The sequence below is a fragment of the Jaculus jaculus genome, chromosome 3 (genome assembly GCF_020740685.1).
Source record: "Jaculus jaculus isolate mJacJac1 chromosome 3, mJacJac1.mat.Y.cur, whole genome shotgun sequence".
Taxonomy (NCBI): Eukaryota; Metazoa; Chordata; class Mammalia; order Rodentia; family Dipodidae; genus Jaculus; species Jaculus jaculus.
Window position 1 is genome coordinate 92,547,622 of NC_059104.1, and position 24,616 is coordinate 92,572,237.

The 24,616-nt window shown below is 45.7% G+C and overlaps 1 protein-coding gene across 2 annotated transcripts in view; it reads right to left on the reverse strand.

Moving 5' to 3' along the window:
• Positions 1-24,616, reverse strand: part of Sorl1 (sortilin related receptor 1) — a 181,478-nt gene that overhangs the window by 32,507 nt on the left and 124,355 nt on the right. For both annotated transcript variants that reach the window (XM_045145521.1, XM_004667350.2), the window contains exons 27-35: positions 23,240-23,347; positions 21,291-21,422; positions 19,079-19,210; positions 17,761-17,895; positions 16,870-17,025; positions 11,800-11,949; positions 2,804-2,935; positions 2,109-2,235; positions 1,811-1,980 (exon numbers count right to left, since the gene is read on the reverse strand). In XM_045145521.1, coding sequence (XP_045001456.1) covers positions 1,811-1,980; positions 2,109-2,235; positions 2,804-2,935; positions 11,800-11,949; positions 16,870-17,025; positions 17,761-17,895; positions 19,079-19,210; positions 21,291-21,422; positions 23,240-23,347 — 1,242 coding nt within the window. The remainder of the gene's footprint in view (positions 1-1,810; positions 1,981-2,108; positions 2,236-2,803; positions 2,936-11,799; positions 11,950-16,869; positions 17,026-17,760; positions 17,896-19,078; positions 19,211-21,290; positions 21,423-23,239; positions 23,348-24,616) is intronic.

The window sequence follows — 24,616 nt, forward strand, 5'->3', positions numbered from 1 at the left end:
AAACTAATAAATCAAATTAAGAAAAAAAACCCATATGCACAGTTTCCAACTAGGGGAATCTTCCCAAGCTTAAAACCATCATAAGAGGCTAGGAAAATGGTCCAGCAACTAAAGGCACTTGCTTGCAAAGCCTAGGGGCTCAGGTTTGATTCCTCAGTACCCATGTAAAGTCAAATGCACAAAGTGGCATTTGTGCTAGGAGTTTGTCTGCAGCAGCAGGAGGCCCTGGTGTACTTGCTCCCTTTCTCATATTTCTCTCTTTTCTTTTTCAAATAAATATATATTTTAAAACGGAATTTAAAAAATAACAAGCATAATAAAAACTGCAGAGCTGGCACTGGTATCAATCTATTAGAAGCACTGGCAGCTTATTCTCAATGTTGACAAGACACTTTTCTTCTTTTAGAATGCAAGGTATTCCATCCACACATCAGATCAGGGCTCGTTGAATTCTGACGTGAATTTGAGGCTGCCTTGGGCAACAGGACGGAATCACCTGGGCAGGCAGAGTCACCAGTGATCTTGGGACTTCCATGCTGAGCTTTTAGTTATGAATGACAGTCCCTGCAGCGTCAGCCTCTCCTGCCACAAAACCAAGAACACGGGTGTGCCTGCCAAGGAATACGACTAATTTTCTAGCATCACAGAAATTCTGCATCCAAATGAACATGATCACCTTCAAAGCAGATGTCTGAATGAGTTAAGTGGCAATAAATATATTCAAGATGCCTCAGGCTATGGGGAAAATGGCTAGAATAAGCCCACGAAACCATGCCAACCAGTCTGAAGGGAAGAGTAAGGAAATGAGAAACCCTCCTAGACACACAAATTTGGTAAATTCTTTAAAACCTAGCCACAAAATGGTAATGTGCCTCATACTTTCATGATGATGATGATGTCAGGAATACCAGATTCCAGGAAATGGCCAGAGAAGGAAGGTAGATGGAAACAAGAACTAGACAAAAAAATAGAAAATTAGGCAATGGTTGAAGACATCTAAAGTGGATTTGCTAAAGTACAAGAGTATTTTCTGCCATGGTAAGGAAGATAAGCATCCATAACTTAAACGTGACCATAAAACTTGGCTACAATGCTTCTATACATGTAAGGCAAAGGTAAGCATGTTCCCACATTGTTAAGTATTTTTTTGGGGGGGGGGGATTAAGGTCTTACATATGACATAAAAAATTATAAACTGAGCCAGGCATGGTGGCACACACCTTTAATCCCAGCACTCAGAAGCTAAACTAAGAAGACTGCCAAGAGTTCGAGGCCAACATAGGCTACAAAGTACGTTTCAGGTGAGCTTAGACTAGAGTGAAATCCTGCCTCAAGAAAGAAAACTTAAAAACTGGGTGTGGTGAGGCATGCCTCTAATCTTAGCTTCTTGGAAAGCAGTGGAAGGAGGCTCGCAAGGTTGAGGCCTATTTGTGCTACCTGGCCAGTCTGAGACAAGCCTGGGCAAATTAGTGAGACCCTGTTTCAAAATACAATTTAAAAAGATTAGGATGAAGCCGGGAGTGGTGGCGCATGACTTTAATCCCAGCACTAGGGAGGCAGAGGTAGGAGGATCGCCATGAGTTCAAGGCCACCCTGAGACTACATAGTGAATTCCAGGTCAGCCTGGGCTATAGTGAGACCCTACCTGGAAAAACAAAACAAACAAACAAAAGACTAGGATGCATCTCCGTGGCAGAATGTTTCCGGGTATATGCAAGGGCCTGGGTTCACCCCTCAGTACCACAAACGCATGCTTGCTGGCTTGCTTGTGCGCACACATACATATATGCATACATACTATAATACTTACATCCTTCTGGAGTCCTCAGAGTCACAAAGTCATTTGTGTTGTGCACTTTGCTGAGACACTGAACTTGGACTTTAACCTGATAGGTAGTGTCTGGTTTCAAGACTCTGAGCACAGTATTGGTTTTATTGCTGTGGGTCTCCAGGGTCTTCCATATACTCTCTCCAACCACCCTGACCAAAAGAAGTAAGATACTGTCACAGCAAAGCAGCATGCTGTGGCTGATATCTGCGCCAGCTCCAGAAAAGTTAGACCACGCACATCACAGGGAACTTCTAGGAAATCCAAAGGTGGGGCCCACCTGTAGTAGACGTTGTATACACAAGAGGCAGAAGGCATTTTTTTGGGACGCATCCAGGTCAAGGTTACATCCCCAGAAAAGTCAGCTGTCCACTGAAGGTTCTGTACTTTGTAAACAGTTAACTCATCTAGAGGAATAAAGGAAAAACAACACAAAGTAAGTCTCACACATCCGTGGGTCTCAGAGAGTCCCTGCTTTCATGCAGAACTATGACAATCTAAATGGTCAGGAGGCCACAATCATTACCTGAAAAAGATATTCCAGAAAATGTAGCCACAACCCCTATACACCTTTTCCTAGGCTCTTCTAAGCTTTCCATCGTGGCCATTTAAGCTTGATTCTCAATAGAAAATGCTACAAGTTGCAAGACAATGTCATTGCAGGATCAAGTATGAAGTGCAGTCCAGATAGAAGGGCTGAGTCAACCTACCAGCAACTGGAGGCTCTCTGAAGCAATGCCCAGTGTGTCAGCAAGAGGTGGGGACTGCTGTGAAAGGAGACTAAAGCCAGTCTTCCACACCAGAGGGGGGCTGGAGGCAAGTTTTGTCAGGCACGGCTCATCTCACCCGGAGCTCCCGGGCTCGGTACAAGCCTGTTTTTTTCAGATGGAGGGCAAGTTCTGAAGGGTCCTCAGTAGACGTTCCCACAAAACATGTGTCACCCTGACTGGGTGGGTGGAGTGGGGCGGCACTCACCGCTGCAAGCCTTCTCGTCACTCTCATCTGAGCAGTCCAAGAAGCCGTCACAGCGCTCCGAGAGCACGATGCAGGCCTCGCCATCCTCGCACTTGAACTCCCTGCTCACACACGTCAAGGTGCTGTGCGTGGCTGAAACACAAAGGACCTTCTTCAACCCACGGGGGAAAGGCCAGGCCCAGGTTTACCCATAATTAGGAAAAGAAGGTTGAATGAACTGAACTGATTCTGCTCTACAATACACCTCTGGATGTAGCCCCGTGGGGACCGCTGCATTTAAAACCAACACTTGCAATCTCCCTTCGGGAAGCGTAAGAGCTCTGGAGTTAGTCGTAGAAATCAGGGTTGACATCTTCCTTGGCGGGAACTTCAGCAAGGTCCCCCTCTGTAAGGCTGGGTGACAGTGCCATCGCTATGCATCTGGGAGGAGTGAAAGAGTGCAAGTACCCGCCATCATTCCTGGCGGGCTTGGGCAAACTGGCTCTATGACTCTATAGTTCCGATGCTTCTGGCCCTAAGGATTTGTAGTGGGGTAACGGTGCTCCGACTTCCGGCTGAGCAGCACAAGCAGTCAGAGGAACGTCAATACTGCTAAGGGGTATGCCCACTTACTGCAGCAATTTTATTTGTACAGGTCTTTGAAGTGTTTTCAGAGAAATAAAAGGAGGCAAAAGGAAGAACATGGGAAGCAAATAGTCCTGTAGTTCTACAGCAAAGTCATGACCAAAAGTTCATGATCTCCCTGGCAGGGCAGGCTCAGAAAAGGAAGGAGGGACAATTTTATTGTGAGCAACTCCAAGACCCGGACACAGAGAATGGGTACAGATACGGAATCTGCTGCTCCACGGTGGTCTGGGTCAAGCCTTCTGCGCAGACTCACTCCAGCCCACCCGATCCTGAACCAAGAAGAGACCCAGTGAGAGGAACTGCAAGTAGTGTCCAAAGTCAGCCTCATGTCTCCAAGTCAAAGATTTTTCACATACTAATCCTTAGAACCTACTACTGTGTTCCATATATGGCAAAAGGACTTTGTAAATAGGATTAAATTAAGGACCATGACAGACAAGTGGATCCTGCATTATCCAGGTAGTACAATCTAATCCTAGGTGTGCGTTCATGTTTGCTGTGACATAAAGAGAGGGATGTGAAGACAGAAGAGTCAGGCCAGTGCAAAGTTGCTAGCTCCACGGTGGAGGAAGGATATGGACCTGTGTATGGCAGCCTCCAGATGCTGGGACAAACCATGAAGCAGACCCCCTGAGAGCCTCCAAAAGCCCTACCCTGTCTGTCTACATCCAGGTTTTAGCCCAGCAACAGCCAAGCCAGACTGTGATTTAAGAAAATAAATGTTTCTTTTTTCCAAGACACTCCATCCATGTGGGTGTTCATATATTACAAGGGTCAGGTATGGCTCATACACACTCTGACTTCAGCATCGGCCCAGCTCTTATGTCAGGGGATCTGTCTCGATTGCCCAAGCTCAGATGGTAAGAACTCCATAGAATGCACTAGTGACACAAATCCCTCTTAGCTCTTCTTCCCTACCCTGTACACAAAGCCAGTTTCCCATGCACTGCTATGCAATATCATTCAATATCATACATACAAATCCCAAGTATAAAAACAAACTGACTTTGATCCAAAAGAGTTTAAATAAATTTGTTTAAACATGCCTCAAAATTCTATGCTAGGCTCTCAACACTAGCAGCAATTACCAAAGACACCACTGCTGAACTCTTATAATAGTCTACACATAGAATATTTACTGTACTGACTCTTGACAGTGTGTGAGGACACTTGTAAAAAACAGACTCCTAGAACCTGTCCCAAACCCACTGCAGCAAGGTATGTGCACTGTTTACAAGCTCCATGTGACTCCGCAGAAGTAGCCAGGACTGGGGATGTCTGTTCTAGAACAAGTGCTCCAGACAGGAGAGCGTGTCTTCTACCGGGAGCACTGTCTCTACTCATGTCAACCATCCCGTGAAGCACACATGGGGAGTGCGTGCTGCTCCCAAGACAGCAGCCACAGGGCTCAGGGCCTCAGGGGTATTTTTCAAGATTTAAAAACATACAGGATTGGCCAGAGAAGGGGGACATAACAAGAGAGGGTTAAGGCACATTATGTCAACTGTCTCCAACTGATGAATTTTCATGTGAAAGAATTAAGACCTTTCTGCATGACTTCAGAGGTACAGATTTGTTTAGCACTTGTAAAAGGGAGCAAATACAATACAGTCATTGACCCAGTTATCCCTCGATGATTACAGAGGACTGGATCCAGGACCCCATAGATACCAAACTCTGAGGATGCTTGAAGCTTTTATAGAAAATTGTGTCATACTTGCATATTACATACACATATCCCCATATATGTAAATCCATTTCTAGGTGACTTATAATACAAAATGCAGTGTAATTTCTATATAAATAGATTGTACACTGTTTTGTTAGAGAATGATAAGAAAAAAGCCTCCACATTTCAATATGGGTACAATGTTGTAAAAACCATTTCCAAGGCTGGAGAGATGGCTTAGTGGTTAGGGTGCTTGCATGCAAAGCCTAAGGGCTCATGTTTGACTCTCCAGGTCCCACGTAAGCCAGAAACATGGTGACACAAGTGCGCACACTCACATATGCACACAAGGGGGCGCATGTGTCTGGAGTTTGAGTATAGTGGCTGTAGGCCCTGGCACACCGATTTTCTCTTGTGTGTATACAAGCATAAAAAAGAAAGGCAGCTCCTTGGTCTTGCCTCAAAAAGTAAGGGAGGGAGGGGGGAGGGAGGGAGGGAGGGGGGAGGGAAGGGGGAGGGAGGGAGAGGGAGGGAGGGAGGGAGGGAGGGAGGAAGGGAGGGAGGAAGGGAGAGAGGAAAGAAGGACTTTCAATCTACTGGTAGTTGGATGCACAGATTCAGCGCATGGATACAAAGGGGAAAGGGAGATACCTTATAACCCATTATGAGGATCTCTGTAACTGCAATCCCCCTTCTCCAGGAAAAGCTTTGTATCACAGAAATTTATGCCATGCTGAGCTAATGTTCATTTGTTTTGGAAGGTGGTCAGGCAAGGACTCTGTGACAGAGAGAAGTACAACAAAACGGAGCTTGAGGGCTGAAGAGATGGCTCAGCAGTTAAGGCTCTTGCTACTAAAGCCTGATAGACTGGGTTCAATTACCCAGTACCTACATAAAGCCAGATCCACAAAGTGGTGCAAGCATCTGGAGTTCATTTGCAGTGGCACGGGTCCCTGATGTGCCCATCTCCTCTTATTCATATTCTCTTTCTCTCTATCCTTATAAATAAGTAAACAAATAAATTTTATTATATTTTTTAATTTTTAATTTTTATTTATTTATTTGAGAGCAACAGACAGAGAGAGACAGAGAGAGAGAATGGGTGCACCAGGGCCTCCAGCCACTGCAAACAAACTCCAGATGCGTGTGTCCCCTTATGCATCTGGCTAACATGGGTCCAGGGGAATTGAGCCTCAAACCGGGGTCCTTAGACTTCACAGGCAAGCACTTAACCACTGAGCAATCTCTCTAGCCCGCAGATAAATATTTTTATAAAAGGAGCTTGAAGGCTGGCTTTGTAAACATGAGAACCTTAAATTGCTGACTGTGTGTGCATGGGAACCTCAGTTTAAAGTGCTGACTGTGTAAGCATGAACCTTAAAGTTCTGACTGTGTGAGAACCTCAATTTAAAGTGCTGACTATGTGAGCATGAGCACTTCAGTTTAGATCCCCAGTACCTACGTAAAATGCCAGGAATGGAAGTGTGTGCCTGCAATCCAGCATTGGGGAGGTGGAAACAGGAGGATCCCCAGGGCTTCCTGGATAGCTAGTCCAGCCAAATCCATGAGCTCTGGGTTCAGTGAGAGATTTTGTCTCAAAAAGTAAAATGAAGAGTAAACCTGTAAGAGACCTGATATCGAGCCCTGGCCTCCAGATGCATGTGCAAACATGTGCATGTGTGTACACATGCACCCATGTGGGCACCTGCACATACAGAAACACATGTACACACCACATACACACGCACACACACCATGGAATAAAGGAGTCTTGAGGACCACTGCTATGGTCGTCTCAGAAGCCCCAAGCAGGCTTCATCCGTCCATGTGGTGAGCACTGATGGAGGGAGCACCTGCCCTAAAGCAGTCACCGTGATCTATGGCAGAGATGACTGGTGTGTGTGGCAGACAAAGGACCTTGTCTTACAGAGCTTATCCTCCACTGAAGAAACAAACACAACCACCCAGTACATGTGCCATGTCAGGGAGTGCCAGAGCTAGAAAGGAGCACAAAAGGATTCTGTGTGACTTACGTGGAGGGGACAGGTGACTGCACGTTACACAGTCTAGTCCAGAGCTGCTCCCAACGGGATCGTTTATAAAACACAAGGTCCCCATCAGTGTCTATCAGGAGCACGGAAAATATCACAGACAGCAGCTGAGTCAGACAAGCAGAGGATACCTGAGGCTTCTTTAGGAAACACTGTCTCAGGACTTTAGAAGCAGGAAAACACAGGGTTTGGAACTTCAAAATAAGGTTGTCCTTTCTCTCTGAAAATCTTTAAACTGATTGATGGACATGACTGGCGGACACGCAGCACAGAATGTGGGCCAGCTGCTCTGAGGAGAATCGCTTTGCATAAGGCACATTTTCCCTTTGATAAGGAGATTGCATTAATGGATGGAGGGGAATTGTGGGTAGAGCACATCTTGATTTAAGACCCCCAACTAAGCCCCACTCTTGTAAGACACATTTGAAACAGGATGCAAACACTGATTTGAAGAATACCAGTTAATGAGGTGCTATCCCCCAGGAGGGAGTTCCTCGCTCTTTCCTTTCCTCTTAATTATTTTTAACACGGACCTGGCAAAGTGGTGGCTTACTTGGTGAGCATGTTCCTACCGTCATTCTGGTGAGTGCAGTGTGGGGTCGAAATGCTTTGTTATTACAATGTCCTGGGGTCCTCTTTGTTCATTCTTTCCATGTAAGTGCGGGAGTCTACACTAACCTGTACTTACTTCCTCTACGTTAAGCTTGGTGCACTCTCTGGGTAAGGGCTTTCAGCATGGCATGATGGCCAGGTCCCAACTTTCCACCTGAGTAACTATCAAGTGCTACTGGCAGGGCGATGCTCCGCTTCCTCTTTGAACCTTAATCCTCCCATCACTGAGAGGAGACAACACCAAAGTCACAAGGCTACTTGGAAAATAAAGTGATAAAAACATGTGATTTACTTGAGAACATAGAATGACACATCAAAACCCATCACAAAATGCTAATTTTTCTTCGTGAGTCATTATTTCACCAGACATTCAGCAACTTTGACGGTCTCATGTCACCTGCAGATACCATAGTCACGCCTTCTACATGATTTGATTTTTATCCAAGTCTCACTAAGGGCATTTTACTTTTTAATTTATATTTTTACACATATGTGCACATGTGTGTGTGATGGTCTGTGCTTATGCGCGTGCATGCTCTTGTGTGTGAGTTCAAGCACACTGCATGCCGTGGCACAGTGTGGCGGTTGGAGGACAAGCTCGCATGTGGTCTTTGCCTTCTACCTTGTTCGAGGCAGACGCTTTGATCTTTGCTGCTGCGTCCTCCAGGCTAGCTGGGCTGTGACCTTCTGGGGACTCTCTTGTCTCCACCTCTCATCTCACTGTAGGAGCACTGGGATTATAGATACATACCCCACTTTATACAAATTCTGGGGGTATGAACTCTGGTCTTCATACTAGCCAGGCAAGTAGGAGCCACCTCCGCAGCCCTCATGGCATTTTAGACAGGGCAGGGCCATTCGGCATCAGAAACCATCACAACAGAACATACAACGTCGGAGCGCCTACAGGAGACAGCTGAGCAGAGAAAAACAGGAAATGGAAGCAGATGGACACAGAAAAAAGACAAACACAGACACCCCAGCCCATGGGATCTCAATCGTCCAGCTTCTGAGTTCCAGATAACGAGTGCAAGTGTGCTAACCAAGAGGGACACATCAGGTTCCCTCCGTTCCTGGTCTCCGATGCCAGGCCAGCGGTGGGATCCCTTACAAACCTCCCAAACTACAAAGCAAGTAAATAAACCACACTGGCCTGCAAATGGGAGAAGTGGGAAGTCAAAGAACAGTTCTTGAAAAAGTCCATTGCAGTGTTAGAAGAACAATCCATACACTTTGCAAGTTAAGCTCTTAGTCAAGAATTTTCTTTTCTATCTCAGCCTTTGTTTCAAATCTGTTCCCTGCAAGGTAATGTGCACAATGTCTAAAGTGCCCCTCCCTAGAACCTGCATGGTTCCCTACACACAGGAGACTACATGAGTGCCTGCAAGGACATCCTACTCAAGCTTCCTGTCTGCCTCTCTACATTCCTCTTTGCCCCATCCACAACTCTCTATAGACCTGTTATTTTATTCCTGTAAGCCCCTCCCATGCACACTGTCCCCGCTACCAGAACACCTACCGACTGCTCTCAATTAAAAATCCCTCAGACCTGGCTGTGGTGGTGCACGCCTTTAATCCCAACACTCAGGAGGCAGAGGTAGGAGGAGGATCACTGTGAATTCAAGGCCACCCTGAGACTACATATCGCTAGGTCAATCTGGGCTACAGTGAAACCCTACTGCAAAAAATAAAATAAATAAACCCCCCCTCAGAGCCAGGCATCACGGAGCATGTCTGTGTATGGAAGTGATGCAGGAGCATCTCTTGGGCCTAGAGCGTTTGAAGGTGACCAAGGCAACATAACAAAAGTATCTCTAAGCAAACAAACAAGGCCAGCCTGAGCTGCACATGAAGAGCCTGTCTCAAAACAATCTACCTCCATGGCCTTCAGATGGGCGCCATCCTGACCAGCTCCTACTAGCTTTAGGAAGGTCCAGCTCTGAACTATGTTAGTTCCTTGAAAATACCCAGGCACTGTATCCCCAGCAGCCTGGGGATGCCAGCCACTCTATGTGGGCCAATAGCTATTACACCAGTCTGAGGATGTTATTGAACACATGACAAATGTTCAAGATAGTAGTGATTGCCAAACTTGTTTGATGCCAAGAACAAGATAGAGCACTTTTGGAAGGACGGATTGCCAAGCATGCTCCTGATTCACTAGTCTCGGGTTAAGCATTTACCTTTTGGTTTGGTTTGGGCTGTCTTGGAACTCACTATGTAGTGGGAGATGACCTCGAAGTTTTGATCCTTCAGCCTTGACTTTCCAAGTATTGGAATTACAGGCATGGACCATTACTCCTGGGTTATGAGATACTAAGGACAGAACCCAGGTCCTCATGCATGCCAGGCAAGTAATCTATCAACTGAGCTCTATCGCTAGCCAGTATTTACACATTTTATAATCATTTGTGAGCATTTCCCACTTTGCATGTGACCTTTCTGGGTTGCATAAAATTGCTAAGTGTTGAATCACAGGAATGAAATTAATGATTAGCCTCGGTCTTTGACCTGATTTCATTAGGAAATGGCAAGATTTGTTAGGTTTTATTTGGGGCTCAGTTTTTCATTTTTTTTCTTCCTTTAAAAAATATTTTATTTATTTATTTAGTTATTTGACAGAAAGAAGGGGAGAGGAGAGGAGAGGAGAGGAGAGGAGAGGAGAAGAGAAGAGAGGAGAGGAGAGGAGAGGAGAGGGGAGAGAGAGAGAGAGAGAGGGAGGGAGAGAGAGAGAGAGAGAATGGGCACAACAGGGCCTCCAGCCACTGCAAACGAACTCCAGGCATATGTGCCCCCTTGTGCATCTGGTTAATAATCTGGTTAATATGGCTCCTGGGGAATCAAACCTGGGTGCTTTGGCTTTGTAGGCAAATGCCTTAACCACTAAACCATCCCTCCAGCCCTCAGTTTTTCACTTTTAAAGGCAACTTTATTTTAAGAGAAAAAGATGGAAGCAGGCCAGGGGCTGGACTGGAGAAGACTTGCTGCCAAAGTAGAAGGGACACCACTCTTCTATGTCCACCGGGCAGAAGGAGACGAGCATGGAGTGTCTTCACGGCAGGAAAGGGCATGTGACTGGCAAGGACATCTATGTCTGCAGTGAGTAGGCAATCAGATGGCAGGGAACCCATGAAAAGCACAAAGCCCCAAGCAGGAGCAGTGCCCACTCGCAGAGAGGCAGGCTGACAGCAGGCACAGTGGTACCACTTTAGCTGCACCATCCCCTGAGCCCTCAGGTCAGAAGTAGCCTATGTAGCCAGTGACCAAAAGGTGTTAACTGGGTAGGAAAGGATCAGACATGTGACCCCAGGAGCTCTGTGTTCTGACTTCTGGCTGGCTGCTTTTTCCTCTGCCTCTTGAGAGACTCAGTAGGGCAACCAGTGTCTCCTCCATCACATACTCCAGAAAGCCTCTCTGCACACACCTAGAGAGCTGGGACCAGGATGCTGCCAACTCAGCTCATGGTTGTAATGCGGTGGAACCTTCCATGGGCCTCAGGTTCCCTGTGTAGCTTACTATTTTCTCACCAATTACAATTACCCAAGAGGCTAATCAAAGTTTCTTACTGGGGTTTGGGGAGTGATGTGTCTGCTGGCACATTCCACATGCTTTATCCAGAAGAAAGAATATATACACGGAGGGTCATGGCTTTACCAACAGGTGGTTTAGGAATTCAACATGTTCAATCAGAAATATATATATGTATGTATGTGTGTGTGTGTATGTATGTATGTATACACACACACACACACACACACACACACATCTCCCCTCATTTAAGGTGTTTTTCTTATTAACTCAGAAAATATTTTCGCTGGACCTGCTCCTGGTATTATTTACCATCTAGTCATTAAAACCAACCTCACTATCATAAGCTATGAGTAAGATCCATGCAACAAAGCCCTCATGGAGAGCTCAGTACAACACAATAACACGATTACGCAGAGTGATGGGGGTGTGTGACAGGGAACGAGGCATAGCCATGGTATGCTAGACTCTCAGCAAACCACCTGCAAGCGTGCCCTCTGACTACTCACGGCAGTTGGCCTCGTCCTGGCCGCCCTGGCAATCCTGGTGGCCATCACAGCGTTTCCAGTTGGGGATACATTTCTTTGGTTGGTGGCACTCAAACTCAAATCGGTCACACCGTCCAAGGTGGGTAGGAGTGGAGGCGGCAGTGACGTTTGCTGGAAAAAGATATTTAAAATTACTATTGGTACCATGGGAGCTGGCCGGTAAGAAAGGGCACCCATTCAACGAGCTAAGAAAGCGGGGGACAGCAGGGCTGCGGGGGGATCTGCCGGCACCTTTCAGCTCTGGACAGAGAAGACAGAGATGCCAGATCGAGGATGTCTCATGCTGTTCTTCACAGGCCTCCGCTGCACCCACTTTAAAGAGCTGCACTCCCAGCAGCATGCATGGCAGGACAAGAAGTGAAGTTCCAAGTTTGGCAAGCTTTAAAGCACACAGATAGCTCCAAATGGCTGGGGAGCACAGAGGCAGCTGCACCCCATCCTAAGCTTCTGTAAGAGGGACTAGACCAGCTCAGCGTCACAAATTCCCCAAATACTGGTATAATCAATCAATCAATCTCTCTCTCTCTCTCCCCCCACCACCCCCCAAGAGTAAAGGAGAAAGGTGAGGACTTGACCAAAAGATGTTTCAGAAACAGTGGTGCCCCCATCCCCTCCCTATCCCAGCTCCAAGACACAACTGCCCCCATAGAAGCCTAACAGAAGACTGGCCAGTTGTGATATGTACAGAATAAAAACAAAGTGCTATTTAAACAGACATGATTCAGTTAGAAAATCTGACTCACGAAAGGGGGACTAAACTGAAGACGTCTCCATAAGCCCAGTCAATGAGATCCTGACAGTAGAGGCAGGCAGGATTGTAGACAGTCTCAGAGAAGAACAGCAAAATTACCCAGGCTGAAGGTTTCCCAAAAGGCCAGTCATGCAACACACAGTAGGCATGCCTCCTCACGTGTTCAGAAGCCCTAGGAAACATTTTTAGTCCCCAGGCTCAAGCTAGCACAATGAAGAAGTCTATCAGAAAAACCTTTCACCTGACAGACAGAAGCAAATGAATGAGAAAAAAAGGTCCCCCCCAACAAAGGCCAGGTAGAGCAAATACAAACTGTGAGACAAAGATGTCAAAAACCACTGTTCTTAATATGCTCAGAAAAAAATATACATGAATATGTATGTATATTCTATGAACAAAAGAAGAAAAACAGGACTAAAAGGCATATATATGTACATATACATACATATATGGATATATCTGTTTATCCTATGAACAGAAGAACAGGTACAAGACTGATATGCATTTGTACATATGTATGCATGATGTATATATGCACATTTGTATATGCTATGAACAAACGGACAGGAACAGGACTAAAAGGAATGATAATAAAAATGAAAAACAAACTTCAGGACAACAGAAATGAAGACACTCAGGGGAAGTGTTAGAAGATAAAGCTAAGCAATATCCCAAAAAGTGGACGGAAAAAGATAAAGATATCTTTTTAAATATTAAACATTATTTAATTAAAGCTAGAGGACCAGAACCAGGCGTAGTGACTCACACCTGAAATCCCAGCAACTCAAGAGGCAGAGGCAGGAGGCTCACCAAACATTTGAGGCCAGACTGGAGGATTTAGCAAGTTTCAGGGCTACGGAGTAGAACCTACTGAGAAAAACAAAAGAAACAAACAATAATAGTAACAAAAAGCATGGGGAACAGATCAGGAGATCAAATGCATGATTGGAAAGAGTTCCAGGATGAAAGAGGAACATGTCATTTATGAAATAGTTTTAAATTATTCCCCAAATAAAACATACAAATTTCTAGAAGAAAAGAGACTATGAATTTCCACCCTACTGGATGGAAAGGAATAATATCAAAGCACATCACTGTGAAATTTCAAATCTCTGGAGCCAAGGAAAAGATTCTATAAACTTTCAGAGATTTAAAAATAGATTACACACAAAAATATCAGATCGAATTGGTTATGACTTTTTCAAGAGACACACAAAGACGGTATAGTAAAATGCCATCAAAATTCCCAAGAGAAATCATTTCCAAGATAGAGTTCCAAATCCAGGTCAGCTATCCATCAGCTCCAGACAGAATAAAAGCACTTCCAAGCAAGCAAGTCCCACATCTTCCAGGAACTTTCTAGAAGATGCGTTGTACCAAATCATGAGACTGAAGTGAAAAACGAAACTGGGACAGATGAAACAGGGATTCTCACAGAAGCAGGAGGTGAAGAGAGACCCAAAGATGATGGTCAACAACATCCCCCAGAGAGCTGTGCCCTTGCTTCAGACCACAACAGCAGAGCAGAGGAAACAAACTCTCTAAAGGACGTGCTTCCTATGTCCTTGGCCACCAAATTCACCTGACCCAGCTACTACAGGGTATGTGCAAACAAGGGAGTGATCCAGAAAATGAGGAGTCCACAACAGAGAGGAAAGGGAATTCCAAAGAAGCAGTGCAAGTCCCTGGCAATGGGCACGCAGTAGGCTTACAGAGCAATCAGTCAGCCCAGAGAAGTGAACCCACATTGTTACAAAGAGTCTCCAAGAGAAAAGCTGGATATCATGAGCAAAACACAGGACACAGTGTTTTCCTGAAGAGTTAAACTGAGCAGCTACTGAACACAGGAAGTTTGAGCAAATAGTACGTGAGGATGCCAGCAAACAAACTACAGGAGTAATTATTAATTCAAGATGTCACACAGATCTGGATTTGCAAAGGGGCTTTCCCCAAACCCCAGAACCACTCTGCAGAAACACAAGGCACCTGGAGAAGAATAATGAAAAGGAATCTAGAAATTCAGCCATTGCTTCCTGACAAGGAAGCCACTGGAAGGCCCAAGTGTGAGGAGGTGCATGAGTGGACATCACTATGTCTTTCTGGAAGACAAGATGAAAGGGAAGGAGATATAAGACCGAGAAACCAGGTAGGAGGCTTCTGCGCTAAAGTACAATCTGAGAGCTAGACACAACATCACGCTTAAATCTACAACAGCAATCTACACAAAGGCGGCACAAAAGCTCACTAAAGGGGACATGTAACTACAGGTTTGCTTACTGGGTGAGTCAGAAGAGTTTTAGGAACATGAACAAATTTGAGAGAAGGATATCCAGGTATTATGGATGGGTAGCCCTTAAGAGAAAAGAGTATTGAGGCCTGATTTCACTTTCCCTTCAATCCATTATGAATTGATAAGTATGTATAGAAATCATCTATATCCATATTACTGTGGCTGTCATAGTAGAGAACTCAAAGCATGCATAGCATGATACTAAAACAGTGGAACAGCATGGCTGATTTGGAAAAAAAAAAAAAAGACCTGCATTTCTGAAATAATTATGAAGCCATGCATGACAGGTAATAGCTGGGAATCCAGAGGTCAGTGTGTAAACAGAAAAGAGCTGGACAGAAAAGAGCTACAAGAGTTAGTAAAAGCTCTTGGGACAGGACTTGAGAACAGTCACACGGTGCCTACTTGACATATGAAGCACCAACTTCGGTGACCCTATGCACTATAGGGCATCTCCTGGGACACACTCAGAAATTTGGGTCCCAAGTAATTTATAAACACTCCAGGTGATACCACTGTAGGTGGCCCTTGTAACATACTTTCAGAAATCCTGATGCCATATTCAGGCCTCCGTGCTATAAAATCCATACTTCTGCTTGCCCTGATGGATGCTAGATTTCACAGAAGGAACAGGAGGAGGATGGACAGAACAGAGGGTAGGAAAGTTTCTGATAAGGGCAAAACCTGGCTATGCATGTGCAGCTAGGAGCAAGCTAGGCTGTGAGTGAATGAGGAGGTCAGCCTTGCTCACATCAGAGGTATGGGGAGGTAAGGTGGCATCATCTCCACTGGGCTTTGAACACAGGAATTAAGGCTGAGTTCAGTGGCACAAGCCTGTAATATCAGGCTTTGAGAGGATGAAGGAGCTTGAGGCCGATACAGGCTACAAAGGTCAAAGCCACTCTGTGTTACACAGCAATATTGAGGCTAGCCAGGGCTATATAACATGACCTTGTCTCCAAAATAAATGAAAGGGGAAACAGAAAGTGAAAGGGATTACAGAAAGGAAAAGAAAATTACAGAGGAGATACGAGAAATAAGAAAAGGGAAGGGGAAGGAGGAAGAGAAGAATTAGGCGCCAACAGCTGATCTTCTCAGAGTCTCAGAGTCTGCCGGAGTTGGAGGCAAGGGGTCTGGAGAGCAGCTCTGACCCAAGCACATTACTCACAGACATGAAACTGGCGTGATGAAGCTCATTATTTTGTGCAATGAACATACAGTAAAACGTATTTGAAAAGGAATAAGCAGCTTCAAGTTAAAATGAGTGCCTCAGTTTTTAGCATATTTATTTAGTCATCACCCTGCAAATGAATGTCATCATAGGCAAGAGGAAGTCACTGTGATTTCAAACAAGGAAGCAATGAACACACATAGTCACGAAGGAGGATATTTAGGCTGCAGACGGAGAAATGGGCTAGGCAGAGCAAAGCAAAGCACGGCAGACAAGGATAGATTTTCCTCTTAAAAGGAGACTCCTGTTTAGAAAGGGACACGTGTGCTGACCCCTGTTCTTTCTGCAGCAAGGGCATACACGAGACAGGGTCTCAAGCGGGCCTGGCCTCCCTCAAGGGCTGCGGTTCAGACCTGCACTGTGTCTGTCTTCAGCCACTAGATGGCAGTGCTTCCCCTTCGTTTAGAGAGTCAGGCCAAACAAGTGAGCCAGAAAATTGGGCCTTCTCTCTTGAGAGTTTACTGCACACACCCAAACCACCCTATCATCTAAACTGTAATTTCCCACTGAGAGGGAAGCAGGGCTGGAAAGCAAGGTGCTGGCCTTCTTTCTGGCAGGAACTCAGAGGTCAGTTCAGAAAACAGAACACTCCACACTCCAGTTCGCATGGGACCCTGGGAACAGAGCTGTGAGTCTCCTTGTCCTGAAGCTGAGCAGCCAGCCAAATGCACAGGGCTGCCAGGCTATACCCACGGCATGCCCCTAGTGGCCCCTCTGCAACAGCAGGTGCCACTGGAGCAACCTTGGCCCAGTACTCACCAAAAGAGGGGCAGGCTTCCTCGTCTGAGCCATCTGCACAGTCCCGGTAGCCATCACACACCCAGGTGTCCATCACACAAGCCCCGTTGCTGCAGCGGAAGTAATTGGGCAGACACGTGGAGGGCCCGGTAGTGGGGGAGGGAAGAACATGCAAATCTGAGGGGAAAAACAAGCAAGAAACTCAAAGCATTATTTGGCCTCAGACCAAAACATGCCCCACACCTACACAGATGACCCAGTTTTAGCTGCTCCGCTCAAGAGAGGCCAGTGTCAGGCACAGCCCTGAACAGAAGTCCATGTAAACACAGTTGACAAGGGGTATCAGGACAGACAGTATTCTTTTCCCTTTGCTTAGCAGATTTGCTGTCATGGGTGAGATGGGCTAATATTCACCCCGCTTGCTTTTGCTTGAGGGAGCAGATGAACAGGTGACCAGGATGAATTGAGAATTTGCACCGAGGCCCTAGAGTTAATATCGCAACAACCCAAGCTGAAAGTGCTAAAATGCTCATGGAAAACATGCATCCTAGGCATACGGCTAAATGGACCAGCAAATGTGAGACCTGGGGACCTTATTAAAATGCAGTTGCTCATTCAGTAGGCTTAAGGTCAGAGATCTGCATTTCTAAGCCCCTGAAGTCTGACAGTGACACCTGGGCAGGTCTGCAGAGCATAATTTGAGGAGCAAGACTCTAGACCTCTCTCTCTCCCTGAGCACTACAAAATCATGAATGTGTAACCCTGGAGAAAGGAGGTGAGAGACACAGGGGAACTGAGTGCTATTTCTCTGAGCAAAAGCAGAAACAGGAAGGAGTTAGCCAGGCACTCTTGGAGTCAGTGAGTATAAACACAGAGGAGCTGTCCTGGTACCCAGCCCTTGAGGACTCTCACCTCCACAATCCTTCTCATCAGACCAGTCTCCACAGTCATTCTCCCGGTCACATTTCCACCTGTTGGGAATGCAGTGGCCATTCTCACACCGGAACTGGAAGTAGCGAGAACAGTTTGGGACTTCCGTGGGGTTTTCTGTAGAGGTCAAACACATCCTCAGTCATTTCCTCTGCACAAGTGTGGACACAAACTCCATCTACACTCATCTCACCAAGGGCCAAGTCCAGGGCCAGTTTTAAGACAGCCTCGTGGACCCAAGGAGTAACAAATAACATCCCCAAACTCAATAGCACCCTGTCTTCCCAACTCCCAACTCACATTTTTCTCCTTTTAAAAAAGATTTGGTTTTTACTGGAGAGAGAGAATATAGGCACACCTAGGGCTTCTTGCTACTGCAAAAAAACAAGATGCATGTACCACATTGTGCATCTGGCTGTATGTGGGTACTGAGGAACTGAACCTGAACTAACCTAAGTTTTCAGGCTTTGCAAGCAAGTGTTTTAGCTGCTGAGCCATCTCCCCAACCCCAACTCACATTTTTCTAACCTACATTTTGGTATCCTAAGGATGATCCCTCAAGTTGGAATTGAGACATTTTACCACAGGAAAAACCTAAGTGCTAATGACGACCTATGGACGGCTGTGGTCTGCAGCTCTCCAGGGGAAGAGCTGCACTGCACAGTACTGACCATGGTGATGGCCAATCTTCACTGGCAACCTCATGGGGTTTAGAATCATCATGGAAGCATGCCTCTCCATATGTCCATGAAGGTGTTTTCAGAAAGGCTTTACCGCGCAGGGAAAATCCACCTTGGATGTGTGAACCCCATCCCATGGACTTGAATCCAGATGTAACAGAAGAGAGGAAAGTGAGCTGAGCTGCAACATTCCTCGTTCTCTGCTTCCTGGCTGTGAATACAACGAGGCCAGCGGCCTGACAGCCACCATGACTTCCGCATCGCCGTGGACTTTAAGTCAACATAAACCCTTCCTTTCTTATGCTGCTTTGGTCAAGTATTTTGTCATTACAATAAGACAACAGCTACTATACCAACCTTCCTTGCCCACAATATTCCTTATACATAATGTCGTTCTCCCAACTAGGGAAAGGAAGGGATGGGGAATAAATAGTCATCTAGCATTTGCTCGGTGCCAGTTTCCCACATCACTCAATTCCTCACATGGGCATTAAGGAATTAGCAGCACCTACTGCTGGGAAGCTAGACAACAAAGATGGCTGGCAAGCTTTCCCTCCCTAAAGAAGGTGACACTGTCAGTGGAAGGATGGGGACAGGAGGCCGGCTGGCCATCTTCTTACCACAGTTGGCTTCATCAGAGTAATCCCCACAGTCATCCATCCCGTCACATTTCCAAATCAAGCTGATGCACACGCCATTCTGACACTGGAAGCCGAACTCATCACATGTCTTGTGGAACTCAGGGTCTTGGGCTACACAAGGAACAGACATCCATTAAGTCCAGACTGCTTCTGCCCCGGAGAGATCAGAGCAGCAAGGCTCAGAGGGAGGGGCAAGAGTCCTCTGCTGAGGGACTGGTGAGCTAAAAGATCTTGAAGATCAAGGCCAGATCCAGTCCTAACCGAACACATACTGGATTAATTAATCAACTCCACAAACTTTGAGTATTTTTGTACATGAGTTTACCTTCTCAGACTGTACAGGTTGGAGTCCTAAGCCCTCAGTGTTGTGACTGCTTTGGAGTCAATATTTTTAAAGAAGTGATTTAAATTAAAATCAGGCCATCAGGGTGTGTGCAACTCTAGTATGAATGGTGTCCTTAAAGATGAGGAAGTTCACGTGATTCAGCAGGCTGAGGAGGGAGCATCACTTAGGTATAGGGGTTCCAGGGCCAGCCTGGGCAACATAGTGGAATACTGTTTTGATAGATAGATGGATGGATGGATGGATGGATAGACAGAGAGACAGACAGACAAAAGAGAACCATTAGACACAGACATGTAGAGAAGAGCCCATGAAGACACAGGGAAGACAGGATCAATAAGGTGAAGACAGAGGCCTCAGAAAGAGGTGCCAGCACTTTGATTGTGGACTCCTGTCCTCTAAATCTGTGAGAAAAAAAATACATGGCTTAAGCCACACAGCCAGTCTACGGCACTTCACTATGACAGCTCAAGAAGCTCAAGTACCTAGAATTATGATTTTAATACAAAATGTCCCTAATAAGAAAGTCTCATGTTTTGAACACTTGGTCCCCAGCTGGTGGCACCGTTTCAGGAGGCTGTGGAAAGTTCAGAGGTAGGACCCAGCTGGAGGAAGTAGGCCACTGAGGCTGGCCCTATGCAACTTACTCTGGCTTCTCAAGCTCCTCCCCCCTCGCTCTCTGCTTCCTGCTTGCCATGGGGCCAACAGCTTCCTCTCCCACACACCCCACCACCATGATATTCTTCCTAGGTTCATGAAGCCAAGCAATCGCACGCTGAACACTGTGAAATCATGAGTCAGAATCTGTCTTTCCCCCTTAATTTGTTCTGTCAGCTACTTGTCACGGTGATAACTCTCCTATAGGCAGGCAGACAGTTTGGGAAATAAGGTTATGACAATGAACAAAGCAGTTGTTTCTAAGACACACACACTGCAGTAAGGGAGGCAGACTGCAGAATAAATATATACTGTGTAAAATGATAAGTGTTTTGAAGACCACCAGAGCAAGGTAGGGCCACAGAGAAATCAGCTACTCAACACAGATAGCATACAGTCCTCTCCCAAAAGGTGACGCTTGAGCCAAAATCATGGCCGCTCACCAGCATCCCCTATTCATGTAGTCGTGGGTATAAAAAACACCTCCTTTTTATGTAAATGTATGTGTGTGTATGTTCCCATGTTGTGGGTGCATGTTTGTGCACAGGCATGTGTGTGTGTGGCACACGTGTGCATGTAGGTGTTACAGGACAACCTCAAGCATCATTCCCTAATTATTCTCCACCTTTTTGAGACATAATATCTCATTAGTCTGGAATTTACCAAGTCGATTAGACTGGCTGGACTGTGAGCTCCAGGGAACCTTCTGTCTCTGCCTCCCCGGCACTGGGGCTAGAGGTGCATGCTGCCACATTCAGCTGTTTGATGTAGGTTCTGAAGATCGAACTCAGGTCCCTATGCTTGCACAGCAAGCACTTTACTGGCTATCTTCTTTTTCCCATTTTTTATTTTTATTTATTTATTTGAGAGACACATACAGAGAGGCAGATTGAGAGAGAATAGGGGTGTTAGGGCCTCCAGCTACTACAAATGAACTCTAGACACATGTGCTACCTTGTGCACTTGGCTTGCATGGGTCCTGGAATCAAACCTGGATTCTTTGGCTTTGCACACAAATGCCTTGACCGCTAAGCCATTTCTCCAGCCCTCAAGGTAGAACTTCTTATGCAAGAAAGGTAGCCCTCATAAAGGGCAGGTTTGGACAATCAGTTACAACCTGTAGCCTAGTTTGAGGTATACCCTAGAGTAGCCCAACTCTGTGACCATGTGACCTCCCTCCTGCCCACTCACAGCATCCTGCGAAGGTGGGGTCCTCATCAGAGCCATCACGGCATTGGATGATCCCGTCACACACCATGGAGTGGAAGAGACATTGCTGGCGGTTCTTACACACAAAGTCCATGAAGCGCGTGCAGAAGGGCTCTAAAAGGGAGTTGTGAGGAAGGGTATGAGTGCCAGAGGGTGGTGGGGGCATGCTATAGCCCTGGATGAATATCCACAGACAAATGTGGCATCAGGGCACCACAGTTAACAGCCACTGTGGATGGACTGCTTACTTTGTACCAAGCCCAGAGCCTCTGACATTAAGTACTTCACTAAACCCTCCATATAACAGTGTAAGAGACTTAACAGTCTGTTTACAAAGTCAGAAGTCAAGAGTAGCAGCATGGAGCACTATGCCAAGAGTACACAGCTATGAGGGAGAAGCTAAACATTAAGCCCAGAGCTGTGCAGCATCAAAACCCAAAGTCTTAACCATGATTAACATGATACTAACTGTCAAATATAGGGGCAAGGCAATCTTTTTCTACAAGGGACCAGTGTTATAGGTTGAAATGCAACCCTTCCCCCAATTCCTATGTGACTAAAAAAAAAAAAAAAAAAAAAAAGTTACTAAGGTTTAAAAAGGTCACTAAGGTTTAAAAAGGTCACTAAGGTTAAGTAAAGTAACAAAGGTGGAGTCCTGTGATGGTTGGAATGTAAACTGTTCCCATAGCCTCGTCTGCATACTCATTGCAGCTGGTGGTGCTATTTGAGAAGTTTGTGGAACTCTTAGGACGTGGGCCCTTGCTGGAAGAAGTGGACCTCTGGGGCAAGACTTGAGGTGTATCAGCCCAGCCCACTTCTCTTATGCTGCTGCTGCTGTGAAGATGTGACATTGGCTGTCTGTTTCTACCATGGATCCAAATGTAGAAAAATCTTCTCCTTGAAATTGGAAGCTGAAAGGAATTTTTTTCTTCCCTAAGTTGCTTCAGGTCAGGTATGTTGTTCCAGCAATGAGAAAGTGACTCGACACAGGCTGTAATCTGATAGGGACAGGATGGATGTTCTTATAAGAAGAGAAACAAGGAATGTACCTTTGGATTTACACTATAACTGATTCTCTCCAAACAATGATGGGTGGCAATTCCTTATAACAAATCTCTTTCCAAATATGGGCACATGTGCATGTGTACAAGCACCAATACGCCCGTGCTATCCATGAAGCTCTCTGAGGACCCCAACTCAATGCATCAGGGAGGAGAGCAGAGATGTCAGGCTTGGCTGTGCAGTAGTCTGACCTACAGCCTGCCGCAACTCCTCAGCCCCACCACCCAGCGCGCGAACAGCCTGCGCCACGCCGTCGGCCAACGCTGCTCCTTGTACGCAAGTGCAGCTTCCTTCAGAAGAAGGCAATGATACGGGCTGAATCTTGACCTCAGGTCACTTTTTCACCCCTACACATGCAGTCTCAACCTAGACTGCACATTAGAGACACCTGGAATACTGTAAAAAAATTAAATAAATAAAATCCCAATGCCATACTCTAACTCAGTATGTCTTGGGGTGGTGGCCAGACACTGGTTTTTAAGTTTCCAAGTGATTTCAATGTATTCCACAGATGTGCACCACTAAGGCAAACTTTCCGGGATTAACTCAGGCCAGGAAGACTCAGTCATCTGGCCTAAAATGCTTCCTGCGTGATTCTTATCAACATCAACGGAGTCAGTCATGTGGGAGATGTTCGTGTCCAATTGCAAACTGTCGGTGGCTTGACAGCACACATCCACCCAAAGATGAACAATCACCCAGCCCTTCCTCCTCCTCCCCTCTAGCTCTACCTTGTTTCCTTGCCTGATTGACCTCCATGGCACAGGCCAAGGACTCAGGAGCCAGTTGGATAGAGGCGACCCCCCCACACACACACAGAAGAAATGCAAGGCCCTTTTCACTCACAGTCACCGGATGCGCAGACTCACCGCAGTGCTGTTCATCGGAGCCATCCGAGCAGTCCTGCAGCCCGTCACAGTGCTTGCTGGATGGGATGCAAGTGCCATTTGGGCAGTGGAACCCATTGCACTTTTTCTCTGGAATGTAATTCAGTTAGGGAAGTATGACAAAGAAGAAACAGGCAGGCACGAACACATGTTGTCAGTAGGGTAAAAATGTGTGCCACCTCTAGGGCAATCTGTCAATACTTAACAAAATTACAAACACACATACACTTTGACCTGGCACTACCAAATATAGACATGTGCTCTATTTACACAACTGAAAAGAATTGTAGATTCAAAATTACAACCTGCACTTAATTTTGTTACAAGCCCTATACTGTCACGCTTCAGAATGGGTCAAAAGCCACCTACATGTAGAAGGATGTTAGATACACAATGGCACATGGGAACGAAAGACAGCTACAGAGTTTGGAGAAGAGCTCTGTGAAAAACTGTGCCACAGACATACAGCTACGTGAAAAAGAAAAAAGAAAAAACAAAGTACGAAATAGCGAGCACGGCATGTATTCCTTGTACATGGTAGGACAACAGAGAATATACGTAAATTTATTTATATGGTCACACAACAACAACAGGCTACATTCTAAAAAGTGCATCTTTAGTCAGCTGTGCTGCTGTGTTAACATTAGAGCCTGTACTCAGCCAGCCAGAAGCGGCTGGGAGGAAGTCACTCTCTCCATTCTTTCTTGAAGATATCAAAAGACACAGCAAACACGGGATGGAAGAAGCTGTTACCAGGGTCAAGTGGCAGACGACGCTATAGGTAACTTTTCTATAAGTAGAAGAGGACATTATAATGCATACGCCACTAGCAGAGTTGCTTATGAAGCATTACGTACTATGTGGAATTGTACTGTTCTACCTTTATATGACTGGTAGAGCCATAGGCTTATTTACACTATCTCACCACAAACCCATGAGCATACATTACAAATAACATTTTAAAAAGCTACAGTGTTATTACCGGACAGAAAATCCTCAGCCCCAGCATTTTTTTTTCTTTTGAGGGAGGGTCTCACTTTAGCCCAGGCTGACCTGGAGTTCACTCTTTAGCCCCCAAGCTGAGTCAGTAATCTTCCTACTACTTCCTCCTGAGTACTGGGATTAAAGACATGTACCACCAATGCAAATATGGTCCATCACTAACTGAATTATTGTATGTAGCACATAACATTTTTAAAGTGGTAATATATAAAACCATTAAACTATGATTTCCTATGAGGGCAGGGAAAAACCCACAGCTAAGAACAACTTTTACTGTTTCCTGTTTCATACTCTTTTCATTTTGAACCAGATGAATGTACTACCTATATAAACAACTATATTTTATAAGAAAAGAGC